Source organism: Micropterus salmoides, unplaced genomic scaffold, assembly GCF_014851395.1.
Source record: "Micropterus salmoides isolate LMB-PRFRI ecotype aquatic unplaced genomic scaffold, ASM1485139v1 Ms_hic_scaffold_15, whole genome shotgun sequence".
Lineage (NCBI taxonomy): Eukaryota > Metazoa > Chordata > Actinopteri > Centrarchiformes > Centrarchidae > Micropterus > Micropterus salmoides.
Window position 1 is genome coordinate 12,023,205 of NW_024040596.1, and position 21,799 is coordinate 12,045,003.

Consider the following 21,799-nt stretch of genomic DNA (forward strand, 5'->3'; position numbering starts at 1 on the left):
AAAGGTGATACTGAAAACGAGGACAATACGTGACACTGCTGGTTTCACACCATGTTTCCAGATTACTGACCCAGCTTTAGTTACATAGCATTTAGTTTGTCTTTGCTAAATGATAAGAGAAAGTGGATTTTGATGTTTGACAGTTGCAGTTCATCTGTGCAAGGCTTGTCTGATTTTGCATGAGCCCTGTGGAGATGGTATATGAAAATCAGATGGGCGTGTATGTGCATTTGATGGTATTGCAATGATGTCTGTCTAGTCCTTGCATGAATTATCTTTCTTTGTTCTTACCCTAAAACTGTAATAATATCAAGTTACTTCTGTAGAGGATACATGCACCAACTGTTTAATATCTATATTTTTTTGTTAAACTACATGCATATTTATTTTAATTATGAATAATGTTTTAGTGAGGTAGTCTGGGTGTTCCTGAAAAAGAATGAGGTCCTTTGATGTCTAACATTTGCTAATGTGTTTTATGATTTTATGATACAAAATGTGAAGATAGGCCTGCTAATCCACCTTATGGTGGTTTGAAGGCAGTTATACTGAATGGTGTTCTGGGCAGGGGCTTAGGACTGGGGAGGGGAAGGGACTGAATATACAGGGCCCTCATGTGAGGAGGGCCCACAAACATACTGGAACGAATAGTCGTGGATGGAGGGAGGGGCCCACAGAGAATGCTTGTGATACTCTGTTGATGCTTGTATGTTGTTCCTCAAATGTAATGCTTTGGATAAAAGCGTCTGCCAAATGAGTAAATGTAATGGACAGGTTCCAGATTTTTGTGCTACGCTCCTGATTGAAAGGGCTCATATGGAAAAGACTAGTTGAAGGTGTAAATTGGGAAATTATGACTGAATGGCGCCACCTGGCAATCAATCCCTGTAAAAACATTTCAATTGGGCGCAAAAGTGGCTGGCTTACAGTGGTTTGGAAAAGGAAAATGCTTTTCAGGTCCACCTACTGGTTGGTTTGCATGAGGTCATGTGTGGTTTTCTCAAATGGAAACCTATTATTAATTTAATAACGGACTAAAGCCTTGCATTTGTAAATCCATTAATTCCGTGTATTGGGCCTACTAGTCGTCATAAACCTTGGAATTTTAATAAATGCAGTATTTAGGCTGTAAGACAGTTGTATAGACTACTTATCATAGCAAATGTATAGCTTTACATGTAGATGTGTTATAGGCCTGGGACAGTGTTCCTTTAAATCTCTTCCAGCATCTAAAGCCAATTGGATCTGGATCTTATCAGCACTCGACTCGTTATTAAAATTAAAGGGACATGTGTTTTAGGATTATTTGTTTGTTACAAGTTAGATGCCTCGCAAAAACGGACACATTGTTTAATCTCACTGTGTAAAAATGACCACTGTTGCTCAAAAGTATCAAAAAGGAGGACGACTTGAATGAAAGCATGTGTTGCAGAAGGAGTTTTTGGATAATTGAGCCTTTTCCCACAAAAAGCTGGGTTGATAAAGACGAGGTCCAATTCAAATTGTTGGCGATGGTCATTGAATCGGAATGGTAAAAAACGGTAATGATGAGTAAGTAATGCCTTCACATCACCATAAACAGCACTGCTGTCTGTCTGCCTGTATTTAGGGAGAATAGACCCGCCCACCTTAATAAAGACTGGACCTTCCCTCTTCCAATCCAGACAAAAGGAGAGAGATACGCGGCGGCAAGCACTGAGCCGAGCATCTGAGAACCTTGGAGACGCCACCGGTTTGATCCGACGCGCCAGAACGCACCGGCACACGGACACACACACGCCCTCCCGATCCACCTGAAACCCCCAAGCCGGTTAATTGTCCTGTTTGAAAGCCAAAGAAAGGGAGTCTGAACCCCGGTTCATTCGCAGCCAGAACACCGTGTTCCCATGATGTCATACCTGTGGATTCTGCTATTAGGGAGCCTGCTGGCTGCAGGCGCCAAGGCACAAGGTAATGATTAAATTTCCAATTAATTCAGCCCAGTCTTCAGCTGCATGCATTTGTTCATTTGCGTGTGCTTCAGATATCTATCTGTCTCCCCTGTCTGTTGCATGTTGGTCATCTTCATCTCATTGTCTCTCTATTTCTCCTCATTCATATCCCTCTTGCTCTCACCTATCTTTTCTCTCCTTCTGTCTATACTCTCCTCCTCGTCTGCCAGTCTGCCTCTTTACTCATCCATAAGTGTCTGCGTGTGAGTGCAGTTGCCAGTCCTCTTTGCCAGTCTGTCTGCCTCCCATGTCGGCATGTCAAGTCAATTCAATTCACCTTTAGCTGTATTCTACTTGTATGAATCTGGTATGATTGAATGAATTAAAACCAAATGCGGCCCTGCAGCCCAGACATCATCAGTGGAATAGGCGTGTCATGTAATGTAGCCATATCTTTTTGGACATGAGTTTTGGCTCACAGGGGTGTGGTGCACCATTGTCCTTACATAAGTAATTCCTTACTTTTTTCTCTCTTTCATCCCTCTTTCTTCTAAATCTCCCATCTTCTGTTTTCTTCTCTATATCTTCATTCTTTATTAGTTGCTCTCTCCTCTTTCTACTCCTCCTCCTCCTTCAACTGCCCCATGGGCCCCTGCCCTTCCCCGCGGCGCATGCAATGATTTCAGATAGTTCAAAGCGCAATAAAACTCTAAGTGAGAGAAAAGAAGCATTGAGGAAAAAAAATACACTGGGAAAAAGAGGGAAAGTATGGGAGATGTTGGAAGAAGATAAAAGAGAAGTGTTATAGCTGATTGAGAGGGAAAACAGAGAGATATACAAGGGAGGAAAGAGTGAGAGGTAGAGTAACTGTGGTTCGTTGTCATTATGCAAACACAATTTCAGTTGAACAATGGTGCACTTAGATGTGATCTGAAGCAATCTCACTCTGCAAGTTCTTTTTTTTTTTATCACCAGGCAAATCACCAGAGGGGAACCACCTTCACACATCCACACATTATCTTCCTTTATTTTCCCACACACATTTCTTCTCCAATTGCTGTTCCAACTGTAACCTCAACGTGAACCCAATAGATGCTGGTGTAGTGTGGCGCTAGAATTCTCAGTGGGTGTATTAGCTCGCTTGCATGGAAGTGTACATACCAGGTCATAGTTACACTGAAAAAGATGGGGTGCTAGGTTACTCACATGTGTGTACAGTGTGCGTAAGCTATAGAAGTGAAGGATAGGGAGTGTCTTTGTAACTAGATCCAGTTCCAGCTGTAGACAACACCCAGCAACACAACTAGTTTCAGCGTCTGCCTCTCCCCCAGGGCCCTTAGCATCTGTGTGTGTGTGTGTGTGTGTGTGTGTGTGTGTGTGTGCGTGTATGTGTGTAGGTGGGTGGGGGCTTTAACATAAATGTACAGAACATGTGGGAGTAGGGGAGTGCTTTATTAATGTGAGTGTGTGTTTCAGTCAGTTGCACGTGTGTGTCTTAGAGCCAGATGTAAGCAAAAAGAGATGTGTGATGTGTTCCAGGTGTGTGTGTGTGTGTGTGTGTGTGTGTAGACTTGCCTTTGTTTACACTTTCAACCACCAACATATAAATCTTTTGGTGGATAAGTGAAACATACACACACCCTCAGTCTCCTCTGTGCTGCCATGGGGGCAGTTTTAAGGTGTGCATTATTGGGGTAAACAGCACTTTCTGTTCCACAAACACGCAATAGAACATTACCTGTCAGAACAATGTGTTGTGGACCTGACACACATATACACACCAACAGTTTTTGGGAAAGGCTTGGTTATTGGTTACACACACACACATGCACGTACATGCAGTATTACTCATTCAACCACACTCAGCAGGTGATCTCACTCAATCTCAGGAACCAGAAGAGTCAGAAGAGGAAGTTTGTCTCCCTTTGGCATTGATGCCTCAGACTGTGGACTGTACAGTACTAAATAAATAGAAGTGCAGTGAATTTACTTCTCTTCTTCTTTTGTCATTTACAAAAGCAAAAGGTGAATGTGACTCAAGTGCTTCCCAAGCACTGGTATCAGTGGTCAAAGTAATCAGTTCCACCATATGTCACCCTTTAGACAATCTCGAAACCTATCAGCTAAATCATCTGGCCAAGACTTGTATGTAGATAAGCCAACATTCAAAAAGCTAATCTCTAGGGTTCCTAGATTGATAAAAAGCTAAATCTTTGTCAGACGATGGGTTCCGAGATTGAATTTTGGCCAATGTGTTCCGCCTCTTGTGCTCTCCACATGGACTGTTTCCCTGCGTGCAACCAAAGCCCACTCAAAGGTTCTTGGTCAATACTACTCGGACTACAAACAGAAACCAGAACTCCTCCGATAAAAAAATCTTGTCCCATGCCTAAAGATGCTGCATTCATATGCGAATATCTGTTTATAGGGATTACCTTTTGGATATCAAAACAGCACCAGTACAGCCCTTTGTGTGAAACCTGATATATATACGACACTTACGGTGCAGTCTTCATGTTGTGATTGCTGTTGTCATAGTAGCTCACCAGCATGTTGTAACTGGCTAAAGGTGCTTGCTTGTTTAACACAAAATGATAATTGTTCATAAAAAGCACCAATTCTCTTGAACTGTATCTAGCAAATTTTACTTTCACTAATATTTAAATGATTGACAATGTATGTGTCTTTTATTTTTAATCACAATTGGTGCCACTTTTTCCTGGGCCCTGTTTTAGTATTCCAGGTTATATCAAAGTCCTGCTTGAAACATAAACAACCTTAAGAACAGGATGCATTATTATGTCAAATTCTTTTCTATAACAGAACTATTTTCCTGTTACTGCTACTTGTCTTGATATCTGCAGTACATTCAGTGGGGGGAGAATCGCTAAAAATGCTTTTTGGCATTGTCAGCTATCCTATTACACTCCACTTCTCACTTCAAGTTACAATTCACCATAAGGCATTAAGCTCAGATTTTAGAATGTGTTTGTCTATTATAACCACATCCCACACATACACTAAGTACAATGGTCAAGTTCAGATTTAAAGGAATAGTTTGGCTTTTCGGGAAATTTTGCTTATTTGCTTCCTTTCAGAGAGTTAGATTAGAAGATCAATATCACTCTCATGTCTTTATTGTAAATATGTAAATATGGAGCTACAACCAGCCGGTTCACTTAGCTTAGCACAAAGACTGAAAACAAGGGGCAGACTGCTAGCTCGGCTCTGTCCAATGGGAACAAAATCCATATACCAGCACCTCAAAAGCTTATAAGTTCTCTCTCATTTGTTTAATTTGTTTAAATAAAAAAACAAAAAGCGATGTGCTTGTTATGTGCTGGACTTTATTGGCCAGGACCAGTAACTCACAGTGATGACAAGACTACTGTGCCTGACCAAGAAACAGTCTGGCACATAACCCCATAACATAACATGCTAAGTAGTTAGCTTTAGAGGTGCTGGTAGGGAGATTTTGTTACCTTCTGGACATATTCACACTAGCTTTTTGCCCCTGTTTCCAGTGTTTATGCTAGGCAAAGCTAACCACCTGCTGGCTTTACCCTCAAATTTTCTGTACAGGAGTGTTATCAGTCTTCTTATCTAACTTTTAGCAAGAAAGCAAAAGTATATTTCCCAAAATTTAAACTATTCATTTAATGAAATAATACATTTTCTAGTTTGGCAATATGTTTGTCTATTAGAAGGTTCGGTCTCAACCTGTTTGCTCTGTCAGATGATTCAGTACCTACCACTTTTAAAGATATCTACACTCATTAATCACTTTATCAGGCAAACCTGTCAAATCGAATGCAGGCCAATACAACACCTCAGTTATAAATTTGACTTCTACAAAGATAATAATGTTCACAACGACACTAACAGAGAGGTATAAGTGTAACTATATATTTAATATAGAATATGTGGCCGAGCTGATTGCATTAGATTGCATAAAGAGTAATAAAGTGGTCAGGGAGTGTATTCATCGATCTATCAGGCCACATGGCTAGTTTTTAAAAGAACACAATGTATCCGACGCTATGAAGTTTTCCCACATGTGACTAATTTGACTTAAGAGTTTATCTCTGGGGACCTTTTTGCAGTTTAACACTGCACAGGCTGTACTGTCCCATACAATAGCGTGCAGCCATGTCAGAAACACACCAATGACTCATCAGCCTCAAGGGAAAGCGGTGGCATAGAAGCAAAGAGAGTGAAGAATTTGGGAGAGAGGAAAGGGGGGATTCAGACTTAAAGGCAAAAAAGAAAGGAAGGGAAGGAGGGAGGGAGAGAGGTTTGGATGTGCAACAATTTGTCTCGCTGCTGTACTAACCCAAAACAGGACACAGCTTAATCAAAGTGTGAGAGTGAAAGTGAACTCCCCTGCGCACATACTTTATGTGAACATGTGGTTGTTTGTATGTTTGGACTGAGGTGTGTGTGTGTGTGTGTGTGTGTGTGTGTGCATGCGCATGTGTGTTGGTGGGATGTTAGATGGGAACGTTCTATGGATTGGAAAGAGAAAGAGAGAGAGAGTTTGCATGGGTCTTTGTCTCTCTCTCTGTCTCTTTCATATATCACACACACAACATGTGCACGCAAAAAGAGGAATTACATGAGAGCCACATACTTCACACACACATGCATGTAAGCACAATGCCATGAAAATATGTGCCCAGTCATTTCCACATTTGCTACAAGTGAAAACATAAATACCAACACACATACTCACAATCATACTCACACAGATACACACATACCAATAGGTATGCCTCTATCCTGTTCCGGCAAATCAACAATAAAATGTCAACAGAAAGTTGAGTTGCACTGCTGCACCAGTTTTGTCAGATATTTTATGTTTTATCATAACCCTTCTGTACGCAACACAGACAAGACACATTAACCACTAAGGTACATCTTGATAAAGTCAATGACTTCCCAAGAAAAAGATAATGGAACAGCCACACACACTAAATGGGGTGTCACCAGTGCAATTTTAGAAAATTTAAAGTGTGATGGAAATACTTCAGATGTATTTGTGCCACTCTCCCTCAAGGCTTCACTGACTGATACGATGTAAAATTCCATCTTCATTGGAAACTCGCTTGGCAATGAGCAACTGCTAAAAAAGAAGGATTAATTTCCATTGAGCTTCATATTAGGGAAGAGAGTTACGGTATTGAGCAGCAAGGTCCTGATAAATCGTATTACTTTCTGATCTCTTTGTGTTTTAATCTCTAGCTTTCTTGAGTAGTGTTTTGGCACCTGTCCTGCCTTCCTGAACATTCGTCTTCCACATGTTCAATCTATTCTAATTCCTGTGCCGCGAGCAGGAAGCACTGCATCACTTATACCATAATGTTTACATGGCTGTACCACTTAGTTCATGGTTGGCACTTGTATTTGTAAGAAGATACTGCCCCGATGAACTAGCATAAGGGCGCTGCTGAAGCAAAGAGCGATCAAGTCAGAGCACAGTTTGCTATTTCAGCTTCTCACATGCAACAGGGGAATCTCACAGCACTGGCTCAAACACACACAAACACCCCGCTCATTTCACACAAAGACATGCTCTTTGTATTTTCTCATTAGTACAGAGTTGCAATGCCAGTGCTGAGGTCAAGACTTCATATGATGTTGAGGCAGGTGAGACGTCATCGAGTTGTGGCTGCAGCGTTAACATCAGGCACCAATCAGACCAGGGTGTGGCTCTATGTGCGCGCGTGTGTGTGTGTGTGTTTGTAGCTCAGTGGTAATAGTCATGTTAGAGAATTTGTTGAATCCACAACTTAACGACCATTCAGACCAGATTTTAATGGTTTTAAATGATAACAGGTTGATTTAGGGATGCAGTTTTTTAAAATCACCAATGGGTTCACTAATCACTATATTTTAGGTTAGATTTATAATCTTTCCGCTTATTCCAAAAAATATTGGTCAACACAGTCCATTATATTATATCCATTATTATTGTCAGATTGCACGCCTTCAAAGGCATGAGTAACTCCCTTTGAGACACACATGGATTTTGAGTTGCTATGTCTGCCTCCTTTTTTCTTTTAAAAAATAAAATGATAGCTGCACCGACTTCTCTTCGTCAGTTGTGTGATGTTTACTGAAGCACTGAAGAGTTTCAGGACAGCTCTTTATCCCCCAACTGACACAAACGTACACTTTTTGAAAGTGATATATCCCAGTAGTTATTCACTGTATTTGTAGTCCTTTTTTCATTATTCTGTTACTTCCTTTCTTTACACATCTCTTTGTAGATGAGGTAGCAGTGGAGGAAGAAGCTTCTGGGACCCCGGTACCTGAAGTAGGCGCAGCACCAGGGGTGAATGGAGAACCTGCCACTGACGAGGAAACTCACCATACAGCCGAGGTGAAGAACGGCAGTATTTTGTCTTTTATCTTAGTAGAGGTCTCCTGGTAAATCACAAATCTCAAAGAAGTGATGTGTGGTAGAGAACTGGCTGTGTTTAATTTTGTAACAACTGGTCTGGAACAGATGCCTAAAAAAAGTTATCCAAATCCTGTATGGGTGAAAAATGTGAAGGTAAATATAATTCAAATGTTACTGGGTTACTTTGACATTGCAGACCTTCTTGTCTTTAGCCCTGGTTCTCACCCCAAGCTCTAAGAAACTCTTGTCTCTCATAGCCAAGAGCATAACTAGAAAGTTTGGCCCCTCTGAAAATAGCAATACTGACACAATAAATACATATCTATAATTCCTGGAAACCTCCAGTGCCCCTAACCAACTCTAGACCTTCTAAATTATTCAGTGTTTCAGGGTAACAGTGCATCTGTGTGACCTTCGTCTAGCCAAGGTCACTGAGGTCTGGAGAAAATGTAGTTCTAAATGCTCAAGCAGTCATTTGATCAACTAAGATGGATTAAATGGCTGAAAAATGTGTGCCTTGTGTTGTTTCTTGGTTGGGTATAGTACATTTTATGTAGCAAAATTTTATTTGTTTGAAATGTAATGGCAGCTCTGGGTTTCTGCCCTTTGCTCACTGACTGGCTGTCATTATGTGAACAGAATTTCAAGAGATTTATATGATTTATGTGCTGAATACAGGACCCAACACCAGCGGTGAGTGAGCCCACTACTAAGCCAACTATAGTCGAAGTAAATGAATCAGTGGATCTTGCCGATGGAGCCGCAGAACAAACAACTCCTGCTGATGGAGACACAGAACCAGTGACTCCTGCTGATGGCGACGCACAACCAATAACTCCTGCAGTAGAGGGTTCAGATCCAGTGACTCCTGCTGATGGAGACGCCGAACCAACGACTCCTGCAGTGGAGGGTTCAGATCCAGTGACTCTTGATGATGGGGGCACAGACCAAGTGACTCCTGCAGCAGCTGCAACAACACAAGGTGAAATTGAAATAAACATTTTGTCTGTTCATTTCATATGATTATTCAGACACAAATACAATACTGTAAATGTCCTCATTATTTTCTTATTTTACATAAATCCTAGAGAAGAACAGTGTGCAGATTCTACTTTTTGACATGATATTTATCGTTAGTCCAGTTTAATGCTACGCTCCCCTACTTGCAGGATTGATATTATTTATACTGAGAAGCAACAGTTAGTGTAATATTAAGCACAAATCTAATCACTCAGTCTAATCTGTTTATTCAGCATGATGCCAATTGCATCAGCAACCTCATACTAAAACACAAGTTTTTCAAATAAGGCCTTCTAATTTCTGCATTTGTTCCTTAAATTTCCCTTTCCCAGTTGTAACCTACTTACCTTGTCATTGCGTGTACATGTGGCAAAATACTTGCATTTAAACACTGAAGTAAAACAAGCCTTTACAGCCCATGTCATAACACTTTGGGTAAATGGATGAAACAACTCCTCAGTGATCTAATACTTGCCCTCCTCTGTGTTGCTCTGTTGTGCTGTCCAGAGCCTGCACCTGAGGAGACTACCTTAAGCACTGGCACAACACTTGCCCAGGAGGTCAGTTGCAGTTTTAGAAAGTTTTGAACAACATTTTATTCAAACCTGCTCTGACAGATAAACTGTAATCTACAGTATATACATAATACATGTTTATATGCTATGTATTACATTTCTAATAGAGTGGACACAATGACGAAGCCACACCAACGACAGATCCAGCTGCAGAAGATAATGAGAAACAACCAACTGATGTAGACCGAGTCGAAAGTGTAACACGTCATGCAGGTAAGAATATAGATGTTTTGCGCACAAGAATTTCCATGCATGTTTCCATTTTTTGTTCTTAATTACCCTGGTGCATAAAAGCACCATCACACAGTGGCTGGTAACAGACTTTTTAATTCATGATAAATATCCTATATATTCGAAGTATGTGATGTCTTAATATGTATATAACAATATATATTTAATATAAGAGAGATTGAGAAGTTGATGATTATTCACATATTCCTTCTTTGTGAATACTTATAGTTGCAAAAACTATGGGGGGCTTTTTGTTGATTTAAGTTCCATGCATTCAGCTTAATTCAGCTTATTTTTTTAAATGTGTGTATATATATATACTGTAAATTTGTAGACGCTCTTATATGAACAGTTACATTGTGAAAACACAAATTCCTTCTGAGATAAGAAAACAAAATCTCTTCTGTTCTTTGTCTTTGCAGTTCAGGGGGCTGCACCTAATGAGAATACGGGTAAAAAGTTTTCCTTTTCTTTTCATTTAATATTTCATTTCATAAACTTTAACATTTCTGGAGCCAAGTCTCACTTCAGCCCAACAAATAACAAAGGCACACCACAAATAATTATTTCTAAGTATGGCTCAGAAGCTCTTTTCATCATACATTTGAGGACAATAGAATAAAACCTTATTTATTATTTCTGTAACTATAGTATATGTATATGAATCCACAGAGAAGATGACCAGTTTAATAGATGCTGGTTAAGTAAATGTTGAAATCCTACATTGTGGCAATTTTAAGACATTATGGAAATCGCAAGTGAGTGGAATAGCTTGAAAATTATTGATCGGTGTTAGCAGTCATGTGAAGAGAGAACGTTTGGTGCTCTGTATGGATTGTGTGAGCTAAACTGACTGATTACTTTTATTGTGTACCCCCCGCCCCCCCATTTCTGAACCTACTACAATATTACAAAGCATATTAGATCTCCACCATGTCATCATTTGACCCAAGAAACACCCATGAAATGATTGTTGTCATCATTTTGTGTTATCAGTCATTTAAAAAAATGTACATGTCCTGCTTTCATGAGATATCATGTATCATTTTGCTGCAACGCCCCATTTTCCCAACACATTAATGGAAAGCAGATGTGCACAAATCACTTAGGAAGGTTATGAGGTGGGATACTGGCTCACAGAACTTTTCATCATACATTTTCTGGGACATCATGTACTATCCCAAATAGTGTTGCTGTTTATCTTTTCCTGCATTATAGCAGAACATCCTCCTTTCTGTCACTCAAGAAGTCATTGTATGTTTGGATGATCACTAGCTTCCCTCTTAGTAGTGCTAATAACTAAGGTACTGGTGAGTGTTAAGGAAATGGTATGGGTGTTTTTTTACATATGACACCTGGTAGAGGAACATTCTTGCATTCATGGTGACAAGAGGGCAAGACAAATAGAAAGAAGGATGAAGAAAGGACAGGAATAGGCACAGTGAGGTGTAAAAACAAAAGGAAAGAGACGAAGGTTGAAGCAAGGGGAAATAGAAGAGAGGAGAAGGTAATGAGGTAAATGAAAAGGTCAGGAAAGTATAAAAAAAAGGAGGCTCAGTAGTGAGAAATGAACAGAAGAATGTACTGGCGTAAAACGTGGCTCAAATATGGTTTCATTACTTAACATTCATTGACTCATCTATGACAAATGGCGCTTTACAATGTGAGCACAATACTTAATCACTATGATTTAGTGTCAGGATTTGTTTTAGGTGAAAGAATGGGTCACTGGATAATTGTGCCTCTGAGGTTCAGCCATAAAATAATTCACCAATGCCGTGCCCAGCCTAAAACGGTTTTGTACACTGAGTCACAAATGTTGTATAAGTCACTTGGGTTTTCCCCGATGAATGCAGAGTCAGAGATAGATACTATTCCTGACAGATAATATCTTTTAATCTAACTCAGCACTAGTTCACTGTCACACCCTTGGAGCAGGAAGTGTTTCAGAGTCCTTATCGAGGACACCTCTGCAGGGCGCATTAACAAGGACTGTAGTGGGGAGTGCTGCAGTGACAGTTGATATTATCATTAAATAGTTAATGTGTGTGTGTGTTGGGGAGACGACACGTTTTTGGTGAACATCTGGAAGATATCCCTCTTAGGCGGGGCTGTGAAAAGAGAATTTCCCTACAGGGATCGATATTGCATATCTGTCATCAGTGATATCTAATTCTTTTTTCATATACAGGATTTAACTTGGGTGATGCTCTGGATGGAGGGACAGCAGTGGCCAAAATAGCTGCAGTTTTGAATCCGTTGCTGTTGATTTTATCATTGTAACCTATAACCTAACATGTTCCATGATTATAGGGATACACAAAGACAAACCAGTGCGTCCATGTTCTGCATTTGTGCACATGCATGTACATACATGTCTGTATCTACAGCAACCTCTACTTTCCTTTTACTGACCTTACTACGTTCTCCCATTTTATTCCACTTAATTTCAGTGACTCATTCTCTTTTTCAAATTTCTCATGAATCACGCGAGTTCTCCTACTCATGCCACACCCTTTGGTTTGACTTTCTCACCGGATTTACTGTGCTCTTTCATTCTTTCTTGTGGACATAAGTTGCTGATACATTTTACACCCCAACATCCCTTCTCCCGCCATTTCTCTCACTTCAGAATATCCTGCCATTATTAATCTGTGTTGGCTAAAGCCACTGCATGGCCAATAAAGAGCTAGTTTTTAGAGATTTAAATTAGAACAATGAGGAAAAACAATAATAGGGGTCAAATTGACAGTATGCAATCCATTCTGTTAGATTTATTCTTTTATTTTTAGTTTCAAATTGATTTTTTTTTTTTTTTACAGATTTAACTTATTTAGATTTAATTGCATCATGTCACAAATGATATCTAATTATTTTTTCAGATGTGGGATTGAACTTGAATAAAGTGACTTCAGAGCCCAACCCAGCAAAGCCAGGAAAGAGCCGCATATATGAATCTGGGCGTAAGTACAATTACTGTTGATTTTATCATTTTAACCATTAACCTAACTTGTCCGTGTATGTAGGGATGTACACAAGAACCTTTTGGTACACAGTTACAGTTAGCAATACAAACAGGCACTGATGAAGGGATCGGGTCAGTTCTTGTACTATGTTTCCTAGTTACCACAGTCCACGGATTCCTTTTTTATCACTCTGCACACAGTTTGAAACTCTGTGGAAAAGCGAGACTGACCTTGTTTATCACAGTGACCGGCTGTCTATGGGATCAGCAGCTTCTCCACTCGGTTACGCCCTCTATAATTGAGGGTTTAATACTTTGTGTTTGTTAGCCTAAACTATCATTTTATCTAAAATGTTTTGATAACTACAAACAAAATTATAGTTGGCAGCATTTGCTCATGTAAACAGAAAGTGGGTGGGAAATTTAATTTGATCAAATTTCTTTTTAAATATGTTAATTACGACAACATGACTTAGTTAAACATCTAGATCTTTGGAGAGTTTTAAAGTTGTACTTCCCTACCTTATTTGAGCTAAGCTAATCTCACCACCCGGCATTTGTAAGTTTTACCTCCTTCTGGCAGCCATCCTTATGTACCTGCAGTACTGGCTGTAGTCTGGGATCAAAACTATAAAGTTACACTTCGTAGCAAGAGGCCACTTCAAGACAGAGGTCTGTCAACGAAGCCTCATAAACTGCTTTTACACATTCTTCTGGTGGATCCCTATATTGCAAGAATGCTGTTCTAATTTAATGAGCTTTGTTCCCATGACGAGAGACTTAATTGTCTCGTTTTACCTCCCAGGGTTGAGAAAGTGAAACCACTAGCCACAACGTAATTTGACAGTAATGCTTCAGTGCTGATTTTTCCGAAGCAGCTTCTCTCAGTGTTTGCCCTTTATTCCCCATCTGAAAGCTGATTCATCTAGTTTGGTATAATCATTATAATCTAGTGAATGGCGCTCTTCTTCAGTGCTCTGTCATTAGCGGTTTGTCAAGTTGAAGCAGGTAGAGGCCTGCTGTGATGTCACAGGCATATACAGACAGGCAGAAGGAGATTACAGAGTTGTTTACATATGGATCGAATCAAAGATCAGAGAGATAGACACAGAGGGTATGTGTCTCCCTCGGATATTTTATCTCTCTAATATTCTCAAAGCCTTTCCATAAGTGGACATTTCATGCAGAGGTCTGTGTGTGTGTTTCCAGACTGGTTAGGACAGAAACTCTAGACCTCTTAATGCCTCTGAGGTATAAACTACCACAAAGAGAATAATCTTGCTCTTCTCCTCTTCTTCTCTGCCAAAGTCTTTACATGCATCAGTAATACAGTTAAACTTGAAATGGTATTGCCTTTTGTCTCCATCCACCCTTAATCACTTGAATCTCTCCTTGCTCTCTTTAGCACAAGCTGCTGGCGCCATAAGAGATGGTAAGGCTTTTTTTGTGTGTGTGTGTGTGTGTGTGTGTGTGTGTGTGTGTGTGTGTGTGTGTGTGTTCATGGTCAAAATATGCAAGTTACCACATCCATGCCATCAGTCCAAATCGCACAGATCCCCTTTAGATACAGTAGTAGCTCCACAGCCACAGTAGCAGTAGAAGGGCAGGGCTTATGTGGTTCTGAAACTTGGTGAAACACAGGATATTACTGGCATGCCTCTGACAAAAACAGGATACAAGAATCAGCGGAAAATGTCTCTCCCCTATTGTTTTAGTATAAACACTGTTTGAAACTGCCCTTCTTTTAGAGCATTTTGCCTTGAATTCTCAAGTGTATAGTCACGCTTCATCTATTGGAAGTGCCACTGCTGATGCTCTTCCCCAATTGAAGCAACTTCTGTTCCTGGTTTTTGAACTGTTAGACTGATCCAGTAGAACGACAGGTGCATGTTTATGTTTACATAAATAGTACCTTGTGCCACATGTAGTAACTCCTGTAGTGTTCATATGTAAATCACTTGTCTTTGCTGTGGTGATACCAAAGATATTTGTGCATTTTCCATAATGCATGACTGTTAAAGCACTTTGTAAATTGTGCAGTTTCATGTTGCTAACTGTATTTTTGGCCCACTGTTCTAAACAGCAGACCAACCTAAAACCCAAGGTGAGTTATCCTTAATGTTTTGTTATTTGTTTGGAACACATTAAAGCCACCCACCCACCCATGTGCTGCGCCAAACATACCTGCAGAATAAGCATTTCCCTATTGTCTGTTGTCATTCAAAGAGCCCTTGGCAGATGTATTGTTACAACAACCGCTGCATGACATTTTCCATCTCCTTTCCTTTTCATACGTAAACGACAAGTTCAGGCAGAGGAGCAAACCGGGCATGGCTGTACCTTTTTTAAATGGCAGAATTCAACTGAATGACTGAAAGTCAAAAATAAAAAATGTGTAATGGTTATTGTATTAAAAAATATTAAAAAATATTTAACAAAATGTTCTTGGAGATGTGGATAAAATTTTGTTTTATGATAGACAGCTCTTTACAATTCTAACTGTTATTACTGCTGCTGTTTTAGTATTAAAACCACGGATCCATTTGTCTTCCTGTCATTATGCAGTTTAACTTTTAATTTTAAGTATTTTTTAAAAGCCAAAAAAATAGTTGGCTAACATACATAAGTGATAAATGTTGATATATTGACAAACTCTGCTGTAGCTCTCAGATTCTCAGACCTCAGCCATGTAGCATATAGTAATGTGACTGCCGAGCACATAACGTTCCCATATATTGTTCCATAGTTCTGTAGTACATCCTGTTAGTCAATTTATCTCAATATCTGTGTATGTACACTGTATGTGTGTCAGTTCATGCAAACGTTTTACACCAGACAAATTTTTGTCCATGTTCTGCATTTCTTCTTGTTCTGCACATGCCTAACACAATTGTGCCTGCAGCCACCTTCACTTCCTTTGACTGACCCTAGCACATTCTCCCATTTTATTCGACTTGATTTCACTGACTCATTCTCTTTTTTAAATTTATCTTGAGTCACGCCACTTATTACTTATGCCACTCCCTTGTTTTTTTGTTTAGCACTGGATTTACTGTGTACTATTTCATTTTTTTTGTGTTCTTAAGTTACTGACTCACACTTTACACCCCAACATCCCTTGCCCCACCATTTCTCTCTCTATTTTCACTCCAACATATCCTGCCATTATTACTCTGGCTGAAGCCAGTTTTACAGTATACAATCCATATTGTCCAGTTTCTTTCTCATAATTTTAGTTTAAAAGTGCAAAAAACGTTACACCTCATTTAGAATAAATTTAGAGGACTTTAGAAGCATAATATAACCATTAATATATATTTTGCCCCAGATTACCTAGCGACACACACACACACACACACACACACACACACACACACACACATTATGTCTTGTCATTGAGCCTGGCTGCTTAATTGCCTTTCATTATTTCAACCAGAAAATGGCACCCAGTGGTGATACTAGAAAATTACTCTACTTATCTCCATAAATAGGTGTTACACCAACACATTTGTATGATAAGACATGCTGAAATTAATGTTTGTAGTTCAAATGGTACATTGGCATGGTTGACTATGCATTTGCAGCTCATCTCATCTATTTTGTTTGTTTGTTTTCCTACAGGGGCCAGCTCCGGCTCTTTAGCAGGCATCGTGAGTGCAATTGCTGTGGCTGTAGTGGGAGCAGTCGTAGGATACTTCACTTATCAGAAGAAGAAACTGTGCTTCAAAAATAGACAGGGTATTTATCTTACTGACTAATTAACTAACCACACAAAAAAATAATAACATGATACCTAACTGCTGAACACAAGGCTTGATATTTGACTGGACTTAAGCACTTAGACAATAAATTCATTTAGACCCTTGTTTCTTAAACATTAACCTGCAAGCCAAGAATCTGTTGTTTTTCTAGTGCCATTTGGTACCCAACTTAAGCCTGTATGGCTTGTTTAGGTCCATGCCTGGAAATGTTTAAAAGTCACTGGTCTGGACTAAGGAAGAGCAAAAGACTAACGTCATTCACTCAACTATCATCAACTCCCATCAGATCTTCAGAGCAGATCCCTTAAGAGTTATTGATGTCATACAGGACAGCGCAGTATATGGTTGACTTGGACAGCAGAATCCCAGCCTTTAATTAGGCTTCCAGCGTCTTCAGTAAGACATTGCTGTACCCAGGATCCAGTGCGAGCTCAGCAGTCTTTCTTTGAGACATAGCGGACTCAGCTTTATCCCTTAGAAAGTTTTATCGATTACAGTCAACTCACACACATCTTCCATACCAGTTCTACTAATTCAACATTTTCATTTATAGTCAACATGAACAATAGGCCATTAATCTTAATCAATTTAACGCAAATGTCAGACTCAGAATTAAAGACTAAACTGTGAATATTTATTTTAATAGCTAGTATGTATCAGTATTCTAAATTTGAATATGCATCACTTTCATTTATGTTATTTCCCTGCAAGTTTCTGAGACAGCTCAGTCAGTATTCATGAATATGAATGATTCTCCCACAGCAGTGGAGAGTAAGTATTATAAATTGCAACATAGCTGCCTGGAGCTGCTCCATTGACAATAAATGGGAAGGATCGACTGCACAGACACGAGTAGTTTTGAGAACACCAGGAAAAAATGCAACAAATTTTCTTGGTGGTGATAATAAGCAATTAGTGCTGGAAAAAATATTATATATATATATATATATATATATATATATATATATAACATCCTCAGAAACTTGCCCAGGGTGTTTTCACTGTCAAACTTTATTCATTGTCAGTTACCTAAATGCTTGTGAAATTGCGATGACTTGTCTGCTTCATTTTGTCTTTCTGCGTCTTTTTTGCTTCGTCTGACTTTGTCAATCTCTGTGATTAGAACAAGATCCAGAAGCTGCCCGCAAAGCTGATCCAGAGGCTCAGTCCAATCCGCAGGGTAGGGCACGCACACACACCCACACAAAGTGCATTTTAAGAAGATACAAACACACAGATCAAAAACATACTGTACAGAAATGTTTTACAGTGTATTTCCCCCCTTTTTGCAGTCCTTAGCAACCTGCTGAACTCCTCCTAGACCAGCAATGATCACATGACTGTCTGAACCAACTACAGGCAAGAAAAGTGGCAATCTCACTGTCAGGCTCTATGTTCTGTAGAGCTAAATTACTGTGAGGCCCCAGACCGCGTGTGTGTGTGTGTGTGTGTGTGTGTGTGTGTGTGTGTGTGTATATGTGGGCGAAATGAGTTGGCTAAGAAAAAGAAAGTAAATAGATGTGCATGTTAGAGGTTTTATGATTGTTAAGATGATTGGTTAGACTTTCTTCTTTGAACCAAATCCTACAACTAGACAAGTGGACATTAAAGAGATTAAATCTCAAATTAAGTGTGACACTGAGAAGGCTATCGAGTTCTAGTAATTCAGTATGGATATAAACCAGTGACAGATATTGGTGTTGTAAACGTTTAACTTTGTACTGAATTCTTACAAGTGGATTTTTTTTTAATTGTCTGAAAAATCCACTAGTAAGCAGTCACTTAAGTAAAATATATTTTTCTTTTTCAGTGTAAATGTGTGCAGTATAAAGGCAGGATAAATGGATAACAGGGGCTACAATAACTACCACAGTGATTTCTGGATTCTGGCTAGGAAAACAGTATAGGATTCTAGGGATGCTGTTACATGGTCCAATGTGTGTTGAGTGGGCCATTGATGTCACTGTGTGTGTGTGTGTGTGTGTGTGTGTGTGTGTGTGTGTGTGTGCGTGTGTGTTTTTTTTGACTGGTGAAGGGGCTTTGTTTTAAATCATGTTGGGTGACTTCCATTCTTCTTTGTTCAATAAATGAACTGAGAGTGAAATTTTCAATTAAACACCAAAAACAAACAAACAAACAAATGAAACAAACCCACTGCACATTGATTCAAGTATTCAAAAGATGTCAAATTATGTGACAATATTATCCCTTCACTTTTGAATGCATATATTTTCAAATTTACTGAGTGGTGATTTGATTTGAAGTGAAGTCCAGCCCAACCCTGTTTCTGTCAACAGATGAATTTTCACTTGACATGGACATACTTCAAAAGCGGTCATGTAGTATTGTATTAGACATTGTTCTGATGTAGTACGTGTCAGTCTAGTTGTGATGCAGTAAATTCTCCTCTATAGTGCCTTTCACTGACACAGCCTGGCTTGGCCAATCTACAGACACACAGGGAAGAGAGCTGAGACATAAAAAGTGAAAACAGGCAAAATAGTCGATGAATGTATCACAATAAAGACAATTGAGGAATGTATGATCTTAGTTGATCCATAAATTATCATTTTGTGTATATGAAACTGTTACATTATTGTACATTATTCCAACTGCTACTGTATATCTGTTCACCGTGGGCCAGTTTGCTTTTAACAGCCTACATTAATTTCAGCTTTAAAACTCTCATTGTGTGTCTTTTTATTTGAGTAAGCCAGTTGCTGTCACAGTGTTTCTTTGTATTGTTCATATTTCCATGTTACAAACACCATTCACCTGTGATTTTTATAGGAATTTTACATTTAGCAGTGTTGCCTCAGAGCAGACACAGGTAGTCTTTAGTCAACTTGTTTGCTGTGGTATTTTGTGATATTATTGTGAAATGCCTCAGAAGCAGCGGTACTGCGTATAAAAAGCCCAACTGTTGTTTGTGTTTGTTTTTTGCCTACTATAGCACAAAAAATATTAACTTCTGAATGTCTTTTTGTTGCCTTGCAGTTTTGTATTTGCTCTGCTCCCTTTAAACTTTGATAATAGGGTTGTAGAGGTTGCATAGTGCTGCAGTTCATGTAATGTGTGTTACTTGTAAAGCACCATATAGCTGCAATACAGGACAGAGACTGTTGCTAACAGCCTAGCCTCAAGCTGAGAAATATAAATAGTCTGTGATGTCACATATCGATTAATCCTACTGTATAAAGTGTGGGCTGGACGCCAGGTCAAAAGCTCTCTTTGAAATGCCTTTTTAATCCTGTGATCTGTGATAGACTGATTTTCTCTTGACACATTGGAACTAAGTGGATAGTGTGTGTCTGTAATCAATGGCATGGCGTGATAATGCACAAAATACCCGTTAAATAATAGTACAAGCTTTCGGATGTAGCCACTAATGCCTTTAAAACAAAACATCCTCCTTTTAACGCAGTATTCGCCCCTTTCAAGAGCACTCTGCTGTCCTGCAGTGCACATTCTGAAACCTTACTGGGACTGATTTGATGTAAAGGAGACTGAAACAACAATAAATCTCTAAAACTGGAACAAGGACTGCTTGTGTATTGAGCATTAAGGTTCACTCTACATTTAGTCCAAAGCAGTCAGATTCCTTGTGAACGAAAACGAATGGAGAACAGCATCCAGAACAGAATGTAAACCAAGGAAATCTTAGACTTTCTGGGTCCTGAAGTGCACTTCCCAGATAATGCTAAGGCATCAATCATGGCGCTGAACAGTCCTGCCTTATACCATCTCTTGAATATTCCAGAGAGGAAAACAAAGAACAATGTCATCATCAGAAAGAGAGATTAAAAACAAGCAGAGATGTTTTGCAGGTGATTTTAAGAACACAATCTCTATGGGAGAAGCACTTTCCTATCCTGTATACATCTTGATTCATTAAACAAATTAAGAAAATTAATTTTTGATTTAGATTAGTGACTCTTCCTTTTTTTATTTAAATATTCTGTGTTTTTATTTTGTGTAGGAACTGTCTTCTTCATTTTTGTCATCTGGCACTTGTGGTGTTGTTCTGGAATTGTGTAAATAATGTTTGAGTCAATTAAACCGTTTTCGTGGGAGTTGTTTTTTTTATTTCCCTGCCAAATATATTTGTCTTTTGTGTGTGTGTATGTGTGAGTGCGTGTTTCTTACTGTGATATGACAAATCAAATTACCTTATTTAACTTATTCAAATGTTAAAAAAACTTAGAACAGGAGGTGGTACATAAATTATTTTTTCATTGAACACCTTTATATAAACGTGTGTACAGCTGCGTGTGCCTGTATCTCTCTCTCTCTCTCTGTTTGTGACTTTCTTTAATGCCTACAAGCTGCTGGAAAGAAAAAAAAAACAAACAGGCATCCTAAGACATGACCTGAAATGCTCGATATGTCAGGAATTTATAACAAGGAAATTCACAGTTGTGTGAATGATTAATGGTGACAGGCCCATAAAGACACACCTAAGGCCCTCAAAAGTAAAATGTGGGAACACAAAATTCCTGTACATATGCCTGTATTCATTTCATACCCACCAGTCATCACGCCCACATCAACTGTGAATCATCGAATAAAATTCAGCACTGCAATCAGCTATGACAACTTGATATTGACTCAGAGTTAATTTGAATCAAGCCAATCTGGCTAACTTGTCTTTCATGGTTGAAATAATTAAACTCAGCTTTGTTGGTGTCTGTGAGATAAACTCATATTCATAAAAATACCAGAGGTGTAAGATGCATTTAGATAATTTTCCCAAGTGTATTGTAATACTACATTACAAGTAAAAGGGATATAGAATCGTGTCACGTTGTGGACTTACTGTGACAGCTGCAGTTTAATGTCGTAGCAGGTCTAAGTGGCATCTATGTCAACCTACTATTCTTGTACTATTGGTTGTTTAATTAAGCCAGTGGTCC

General features: G+C 39.1%; 1 protein-coding gene across 1 annotated transcript; it reads left to right on the forward strand.

Moving 5' to 3' along the window:
- The first annotated feature begins 1,657 nt into the window (after positions 1–1,657).
- Positions 1,658–20,959, forward strand: si:ch211-39i22.1 (cell surface glycoprotein 1). The gene is made up of 12 exons (XM_038720329.1): positions 1,658–1,950; positions 8,201–8,313; positions 9,013–9,316; positions 9,862–9,914; positions 10,037–10,142; positions 10,583–10,612; positions 13,043–13,123; positions 14,531–14,557; positions 15,209–15,229; positions 16,747–16,863; positions 18,010–18,066; positions 18,179–20,959. Exons 1-12 carry the CDS (start codon positions 1,887–1,889, stop codon positions 18,205–18,207), a joined length of 1,002 nt encoding a protein of 333 aa, XP_038576257.1. The 5' UTR covers positions 1,658–1,886; the 3' UTR covers positions 18,208–20,959.
- The last annotated feature ends 840 nt before the right edge of the window (positions 20,960–21,799 follow it).

What these genes read in the sequence shown, in the direction of transcription:
- si:ch211-39i22.1 (XM_038720329.1), top strand. Translation starts at nt 1,887, where the DNA reads ATGATGTCATACCTGTGGATTCTGCTATTAGGGAGCCTGCTGGCTGCA. An exon ending in AAGTGTAACACGTCATGCAG is followed by an intron (nt 10,143 to 10,582) that starts GTAAGAATATAG and finishes TTGTCTTTGCAG; the next exon opens with TTCAGGGGGCTGCACCTAAT. An exon ending in TGCTGGCGCCATAAGAGATG is followed by an intron (nt 14,558 to 15,208) that starts GTAAGGCTTTTT and finishes TGTTCTAAACAG; the next exon opens with CAGACCAACCTAAAACCCAA.